Here is a 9,003-nt window from a genome sequence, read left to right on the forward strand (position 1 = left end):
CCGCAGGTCGAGTCCTTCGCGGCCTCCGCTCCCGCCGAGCCTGCAGGCCGAGTCCGGGCCAGGTCTTCCGCCGAGCCGAGTCCCGGCCAGATCCTCCGCCGGGCTGCAGCCTTTGCCCCATCCATCAAATCCCCGCTGGGCCGAGTCCTCTGTCCGGCGACTCCACCCAGCCAAAGACCGGGGAGTCGCCTAGCAGGCCACAGGCCACCGGCGCGCTCGGCTCCCCGAACTGGGGTCGAGGCAAAGCCCTCGAGAGGCCCCCATTTCTGCTGAAAGACTCCGCTCGTCACGGAGCTACCCCCGGTAGGTCCGCCATCTTCCGCAACAACCATTAACAACCATTCATTGAATGACGGTTCAAAGTTACAATGGCAGTGAAAAAAAGTGACCTGACTGTTTTTCACACTTAACGACCATTGCAGCATCCCCATGGTCATCCCCACGATCAAGATTTGGATGCTTGCCAATTGGTTCATACTTAGGACCGTTGCAGCGTGCCAAGGTCATGGGATCACCTTTTACAAACTTCCGACAAGGAAAATCAATGGGGGAAGCCAGATTCACTTAACAACCGTGTTACTACCTTGATAACTACAGTGATTCACTTAACAACTGTGGCAAGAGAAGTCGTAAAATGGGGCAAAACTCACTTACCAACTATCTTGCTCAGCAGTAGAAATTTTGGACTCAGTTGTGGCCATCAGTCAATGACTACCGATAAAACCAAATCAACATCAGAAGCTTTATAACTTTGAGAGTGCAGTAGACTTAATTTTAGGGAAATGGAATCAGAATTGTCATTTGTGCTGGTTTTTCTTGGTGTTGGATTAGTGCAGGGGTAGGCAACCTTGGCTCTTTTATGACTCGTGGACTTCAACTCCCAGAATTCCTGAGTCAGCCATGTTGGCTCAGAAATTCTGGGAGTTGAAGTCCACGAGTCATAAAAGAGCCAAGGTTGCCTATCCCTGGATTAGAGGAATCCCATCTCTTCCCCTGTATCCCTCTTGCTTGCAGTGTTTTGGCACACAGGGTAGAAAAAGAATTGCAAAACATTCTGTGTTCAGGAGGAAGGCTGTCTAACTGGAAATATGTGCAATGCTCAGAAGCCGAGACTTCCTATGAATAATTATTAATATTATCTCATTTACCCAAATGAATATCATAGTCTCATTGACTGGATGTTATCTCCAATTGCTTAGGTCCTACTTAATGACCTGAGTTATGGAAACACTGCTATAAAACGTCTTTTACGGACGTCCAGTAAATTTAATATTTTTAAATATTTGGTGAATCTTTTTTACGTTGTGCCAAGAGGTGCCATTATAATTGGTGTAATGTTTAGTGCCCCGTTATTTTTCAGCCTTAGTATATAAATTATGGTATTCAGATATTTTCTCCATAGTTTTTCAACAAGTCAGCAGCGTTCCTTTCGGTAATAGCGGTATCTATGAGATCATGTTCCTAACAGTTTGTATATTGAAATCTTACAAAATTTGGATCTCCTTTGCAAGCTTTTTTCAGGTGCAAAATCCCAGTGTTTTTTTGCAAACAGTAAAGCTGAATTTTCCATATAAATCCCAATGGACAATTTTTGCAGTTGTATTGAGATATTTGAGATGGTGATAATGATGATGTTGATGATGATGATGATGATGATGATTTTAGCCTAAAGTTTTTAAGACTCAGCAGGTGGCAGCATCTTGATTTTCAAGCAGCACTAAGTTACAACAGGCTACAATACAGATACCATTCAGATGGGAAATCCTTAGGAAATTGTGGGGCAATAGGCTAGGGTGGACAGTTCAAACAAATCTGGGAAGAAAACAATCAATTCTAGAACATTGTGTGATCATAAGCAAGAGTTAAGTTCAAATAAAGGGCACATTTACCTTTTTTTTTTTCCTTTTTCAGTTTAAAAAGTTAGGTCACGTTTTTATTTTTCTGCCAAAAGCACTGTAAACCCTCCTTACTTTTCTTATCTTCCATTCCAGTGTGGAGAATAGAATAATGCAAGGGATTGTTGTTTATTATGAAAGTGCAGGTCAAGGAGATAAAGAGGAAGAAGGGCAGTCGTGGTTGAAAAATCCCTAGAATTGTTTTGACCCACTCTTTTCCTACACTTACTGCTTTTTCTTTTTCTGTCCAAATTCAACATCCATTTTCGTGCACCTAAAAAAAAAAAGAAGTATATTTATGATAGCTGGGTATAAGTGGCTTTTCTAAATGTTCCACCAAATGTGTGGATGTTTGCTTTTTTTAAAAAAAATTCTCCATGGGGGGGAAAACCTCTCAGCTGTTTCTCAAGAGAAGAATTCTGAAAGAGTTCATAGAAGGTGTTCCTCACTTTGGGCTGAAAAATAAGGTAGGAAGCCAGAAAGCCTGCAGACTGCCAGAAAGATAGATACCAATATAATGGAAGACAGAACATTTGTACATCCTTTTTGGCCTCCCACAATCACCCCATTCTCACATTCTCATCTCTGAAAGAAAAGTGAAGGTTGGGAACTGGCCTGCTACTAGTATACCCAGAGAGAGAACAAAACACTTGAGTAAAGAACAGGTAGGTGTGGTTGGTATTTGTGGTGCTTAACTGTTGATCTGTCAGAGGTCTACAAGATTTATCAAACCCCTCCAAAATAAAAATCCATTCTGCTTTAAAGGAGAAATTCTTGGCATTTTTGGATCTCTAGTGCCACTTCAGCATCTCTTGAGGAGCAGAAATGTATTTATGGAGATTCTCAGTCATTCAAGTCATGGTTGTCCCAAAGGTGTTTTTCAAAAGGCAACTGGGCTTCCCCCCCCTTTCTTCAAGGAAAAAAAAGTCTAGTTGTCTTTTGAAAAACACCTTTGGGAGTAGAAATGTAGTAGACTGTAGTCCAGAGTTGCAGGGGAAGGAAGGGCCCTTTCCCAGAGAGCAAAGAGACAACATAGCTTAGAATCTTTGGTATGCAGGAAGAGGCTGAAGGCGGACACCCACTAGCAGTCCAAAGGTGCTTTTTCACAAGGACTTCCTTGTTTTTCTTTGAAGACGTTTCACTTCTCATCCAAGAAGCTTCTTCAGTTCTGACTGGACGGTGGGGAAGCTTCTTGGATGAGAAGCAAAGAAAGCCCAGTTGCCTCGTGAAAAAGCACCTTTGGACAACCATGACCTGGATGACCGAGACTCTCCATAGACACCCCCTAGCAGTTCACAGGGTAATAGTTATGTAGATACAGGTAGTTCTCGACTTACAACAGTTCATTTAGTGACCGTTCAAAGTTACCACTTCACTAAAAAAAAGTGACTTACTACCATTTTTCACCCTTATGACCGTTGCAGCATCCCCATGGACACATGAACAAAATTCAGACACTTGGCAACTGACTCATATTTATGAAGGTTGCAGTGTCCCCAGGTCATGTGATCTCCTTTTGCGACCTTCTGACAAACAAAGTCAATGGGGAAGCCAGATTCATTTAACAACCGAGTTCCTAACTTAACAACCGCAGCGATTGACTTAACAACTGCGGCAAGAAAGGTTGCAAAATGGAGCAAGTTCACTTAACACATGTTTCGCTTAACAACAGAAACGTGGGGCTCAATTGTCATAAGTCAAGGGCTACCTGTAATTGATTTAGTCTAGCAAGATTTCTGTCTATAGGTGAACAACGATAAAGAAAGTACTCTGAACTAACTCCTTGTGTTGTTCTTGGTCTTTTGGGCTTGACATTAATCTTGCTGGATTAATCAATTACCTGCATACAAGATGTATTCTGTGAGTTGCTAGGTGGGGATTCACCTTCACCCTCCTCTTCAAAGACTTGAAGCTATGTTGTCTCTGCTCTCTGGGAAGGAGTCCCTCCCTCCCTCCCTCCTGAGACAGTAGATTACATTCTACCCACAAGAAACAAGGATATCTGCCCATAAGCCATTTTTGAAAGCAACAGTGAAGGTCTGGTGATGCTTCTCATTGCCCTCATTGTGTATCTTCTCTATCTTCTCTTTCAGTGGTCCATGCAGTCCGTTCCGAAGATGGGGCCGTTGAGAATGGTGTCCACCAGCTCAGCTCATCCGAAGTGGATGAGCTCATCCATAAGGCCGATGAAGTTACCCTGAGTGAAGTCTCTGAGAAGGCTGCCAAAGAAGCCCAAAGCAATCTCCCAAGTCAGAAGGTCACCCCCCGGAAGGAAATCACAGGTGTGCAGGCTAAACCAATGGAGAGTCCCAAGCTTGGGGGTGAAGGCCCAGAGCCTAGCAAAGAACAACCTGTCACCATGATCTTCATGGGGTACCAGAATGTGGAAGATGAAAATGAAACCAAAAAGGTGCTGGGGCTCGAAGGAGAGCAAATCAAGGCCGAGCTGGTGGTGATAGAAGATGCTGAAAATAAGCCAGCAGGAGACTACACAGCAGATCACGCCCCTCCAAATGGCAGCGCGATGGAACCTCAGGAGGAGGAGAACCAAGTTGGAGCACAGCCATCGGCCAATGACACGGACCCCAAAGAAGCAGACCAGGATCTTGACATGAAGAAACAGCGTTGTAAATGCTGCTCGGTTATGTAAGAGGCCCTTGCCAAGCCCCTCCCTCAACTGTACAGCCAATCAGGACTGCCTTTTCCCATCATTCTCACCTGGACACCTTGACTCCGCCTCTCCGGTTAACTTCTCAATTCTACAAAAGTCTTGAGTTCAAAGTGTTGCTATTTTTACTTAACAAAATGTGCTATTTGCATCCCCCAAGGATGTTTTTCCCCCCTTATTTTCAAGTGACTGGGGGAATATAAGTGCAGTGCTGGTGAAATCGTGCAAAATAGCCAACAATGACACCAAGCTGCCAGTCTGGGGTTTTGTTTTTTTTCTGCCTCCATTAACTCCTTTATTCATTGTTTCATAAAGGAACAAACCCAAAATTTAATGATGGAAGTGATCAGTCACTGCAGTCCCTTTTCTTTCTTATTTGGACATTTTAAATTGTAATGGCTGAATATACCTGGAGACCTTTCGATTAGAAATGAAAAAAAAAGCGAATGCTTCCCCACGGTTCAGCCCCGTTTCCATTTTCTGAAATGTTTGAAAAAAGAAAATTAATTGATCAAGAAAGGAGACTCACCATTCTTGGCTTCCTCTTGAAACTTCTGAATCTTTTGAAATCCAAATATCTTTGGTATCTCCCAAAGTCCTTCACATCGTAATTTACTAAGTTCCTTAAGAATACTGCTAACAAAAATCTTCTACAATGGGAATGTTAAGATCAAGCAAACCAACAATCAAGCAAACCAAGTTTTTCACAAGTTTTAAAAATAGGTCAACTCATTTTCTGCGCACCACAGAACTTGGTCTTGATCCAAAGCATCCAGAAGTTGGAAACCGGTTTCGCCTCCAAAATAACTCCATAACATCTTCTCAAGAATTTATTGGCCTCCCCATCCTGTTGGTTGCAGGAGCTTTGACAAGGTTGCAATGGTTGAGCTTTAAAGCTCTGAAAAAGAAAAAACTGGGTTGATTTTGTATGTTTTCTTTTTTCTTTTTCCAAATGCCATGGTAACGACTACTCTGGACTATAAGACTCTATGGTTGATGTCCAAGTAGACTTTATGATTCAGAGTCCCAGTTGATGATAAGAATTATTGACACTAAATGTATATTTTGTGGCTGTTAGACCAGTCTTCCCCAACCTAGGACTTACACATTGGACCATTTGGCTGCAGATGACGGGAACTGTCATCTAACACATCTGAAGGGCATCTAGATTGGGAAAAGATACGATGGATTCGGTCAGTGGAACAGAGAACTCAGTTGGACTGTCAGGTGCTCAGGTGCTCTGGACTGTTAGGATAGAAGAACCGTCCAATGAAAGACTGGTGGGGGAGGGATGGGAGGGTCACAGGCTTCCCGGATGGAAGAGGCAAAATGCATTTAAAACCAACAGTAAGCAAAGACCCAGGATGGGAAATCATTTAGAGGTAAAAAGAAGAAATTCTCAGCCATTGGCACAAAGTGAATAATAGTGAAACTGTAGAAGAGATACAATTGGTGCTAGCCAACTGGCACCAAGGTTCCTGATCAAGAAGAAAGGTCTCTGATATCAATTGGGGGGGGGGGTGGGCATTGTTCTGAAAACACTTCCTTCTCTCTGCTTCCTCCTCAAGTCTTTTAAGGGGAAAAGTGCCCTTGGCACTATTAGATATTTAACAACAAGTCTTCCCCTCCCTCCTCCTCATTTTTATCTGGGCCTTTCCCGTTTTTATTTACATCCTTTAAAGGGTTCTTCAGTTCAAGGCTGCTTCACAAACATTTCTTCTAATTGGTGGAGATTGGAATTTTTGGAGAAGAAGATTCAAAAGGTGCTGACTATCTCATCCCCTAAAGAAACGAGAGCCTGTCACACGTCTCTGCTTCCATTCCTGAGATGTTACAACCTGAAGTGCCAAATTAAACGGTTCCACCTCAGCTACCGAGACAAATAACATAAGTAGTATTTGGGTTTTGCTGGGGCAACCTTCTCTGAATTTGCAGTCCCCAGTTGTATGGAGACCACAGCTTCCGGGGCTCCCACCTGGCATAAATCTGTCAACCTAGAATTCTGGGAAATGTAGTATCACGTTAAGTCTGGAGGTTTCAGATTGTGGAAGATTTATCCCATATATTTGAAATCAGAGGCTATATATAGATATATAAAATATCTCCAGGCTAATCATCCTTCTGGCCATGATTATACTTAGTTAATAGGGCATCTTAATTTCTCTTTTGCTTAACTAAGACCCACAGATTGGCCTTGCTTTCTAAGCTATTCCCCAGCTTAGGCCCCAGCTTCGTGCTGGTCAATTTGTCTGTGGGGCATCTGCAGAGCAGTTTCATAACTATACTTCCTGTTGTTCTACTCCTTTTTAGATTATCAGCACAACTTTCTTTTCAAGAATGTGACTCAAAGCTCTAAGATGGATGATCTTAGAAAATATGGAGTGGGGCTCAGGGATGGAATCAAGAAACATCCGTTCCCCCTCAATTCAGCTGAAAGCAAGATTCCCACTGAGCCTTTTAAACATGATTTGCTGAAAAGATGAAAGATAAAGCTCTAGCAATCTCAACAAGTTCCAAATTTATCGTTCTGTTTCTTTGGACTGAGACTTTCTCATTTGTTTTTTGTGATCTGGTATTTAGTTGTTCTTCTTCCAGATAATAGTCAAGTGTGTAGATATTTGTTTTCAAAGCATCACCTGAATCTTTCCCAAGCTCTGAACAAACCATTGCATCAGTTTCCCCAAATATTATATCTTCCAAATGTTGTATCAGGGTTTCCAGCTTCTCCATGAACCCACACAAGTGCTAGGAGCAGACCTTAACAAGTCTTTGGATCTGATGGAGAAGCAGTGAAGAAACGGTTACATGGTGGAGAAGACCCCCTGTGCACATAAGGGTGTTTCCAATGAGGCCTTGCAGGTTTTTTTCATCCCCAAACACTACAATCCTATAGATCAGTATCCATGAATTTTAGGATTTTGGAGTATATTCCCTATTTCATCTCCCCAAAAGTTTGAGGTTTGTGACAGACAAGCTGGTCAAATAGAATCTGATACCATAGTTGCAATGTTAGGGTTCCAAGTTGAAGTAAGCCATTTTGAGGACATTTCCTTCCATTGACCAAAAGAATCTGGAAGAAGAGTTTTCCATAGCGATATCATTCAAGCATCTTCTTCCATCTGTATTCATAAAATGCATCCGTGCAAAGTTTTAAGGCAGCAGTCACTGGGTGAGCTTCTTTTGCACATTTCTGCGTGGCTTGACAATCATATTTTTCTGAAGGACATCGTCCTGTTACCTTTCTCCTTCCATGTTCTGCTTCCTTATTTTCCTGTAACTAGCAAAGCAGCAGGCTTATTGGAAGAAGCCATGCAGAGATGCCCTGTTACCTCTTTCACCAGAAATGTTAGGCAAGGATCAAACTTGAACCTTTTGCCTTTACAATGAGATGTAAACCTCTCCTAATTCAGATTATTTGTCCATTGTGATCAGGGATGGCTACTCAGGATAACAGTAGCCCTAAAACGAAGCAGCCAATTGAATCTGGAAGTTTTGACATTCAAAGCATATAGGCTGTCCTGTTTGAACAATGGGTGTTCTTCAAATTCACCTTCTTTAAAAATGTCCTAAATTTGCAAACCTTGATGAAGAGTTGAATGCGATCTTAAAGAGGAGGGGGCAAGATTCCATGGTTTGACCATTATGTAGTCCACCTGCAGCTAATCCTTAGAGATGGAGAAGAAATTTAGCACTCCAGCATTGAGATGATCAGCATCTAAGAATGTGATCTGGGTTATCTTCTGAGGGCAAATCACAGAACTGGGGCTGATGCAGAAATCTCAACACTAATACAGGTGAGCTTTCTCAACATTTGTATGAATTCTCACTTGTATAGCTGGGGTTCCACATGATAATGTGGGCAATAAAAAATAGAGATGGGGCTGAGCTGCTTCTACTATGTCATTTAGAACAGTATTTCTCAACCTTGACAACTTTTAAGATGCATGGAACTTCAACCCCCAGAATTCCTCAGCCAGCATGCTGGATGGGGAATTCTGGGTGTTGAAGTCCATGCAACTTAAAAGTTATCAAGGTTGAGAAACACTGCATTAGAGCTTGGTAATTTGCATTCAATCAGTGCCAGACAATAATTCACATGTGGACTATGCCTTAGTTTATTACTATTTTTAATTTCCTCTCTCTCTCTGGCTGAAAAATTACCTTTGCATTTCCAAATGGGTGGGAGATTGGGGATGGAGACCAAGGGGAAAATATTAAACAGCTCAAAAAAAATTCCATTGGTAGTTATAATGAGGGGGCATGATCATATTAATTTAATTGTAAAGGAATTCCTTGGGATTTACGCTGGATTCAACCAATCTCCGTGGTTGGGCAAGGCTGGTTGTGCTTAAAAAGTTATCAAGCATTCTGTTACAATAAAACTGAATTATCCTGCATAATAAATACAATGTATGGTGGCGAAAGAGGGTGTTTCAAAAT

At 42.1% G+C, this 9,003-nt stretch overlaps 1 protein-coding gene across 1 annotated transcript in view; it reads left to right on the forward strand.

The window, feature by feature from the left end:
• The window catches only part of PALM (paralemmin), a 98,944-nt gene extending 94,205 nt beyond the window's left edge, over window positions 1-4,739 (forward strand). The window contains exon 9 of the mRNA XM_015809926.1: window positions 3,989-4,739. Within this exon, the coding sequence (XP_015665412.1) occupies window positions 3,989-4,545 (557 nt within the window). The 3' untranslated portion in view covers window positions 4,546-4,739. The remainder of the gene's footprint in view (window positions 1-3,988) is intronic.
• The last annotated feature ends 4,264 nt before the right edge of the window (window positions 4,740-9,003 follow it).

Source organism: Protobothrops mucrosquamatus, unplaced genomic scaffold (genome assembly GCF_001527695.2).
Source record: "Protobothrops mucrosquamatus isolate PMUCROS unplaced genomic scaffold, P.Mucros_1.0 scaffold6, whole genome shotgun sequence".
In the NCBI taxonomy this organism is placed as follows: domain Eukaryota; kingdom Metazoa; phylum Chordata; class Lepidosauria; order Squamata; family Viperidae; genus Protobothrops; species Protobothrops mucrosquamatus.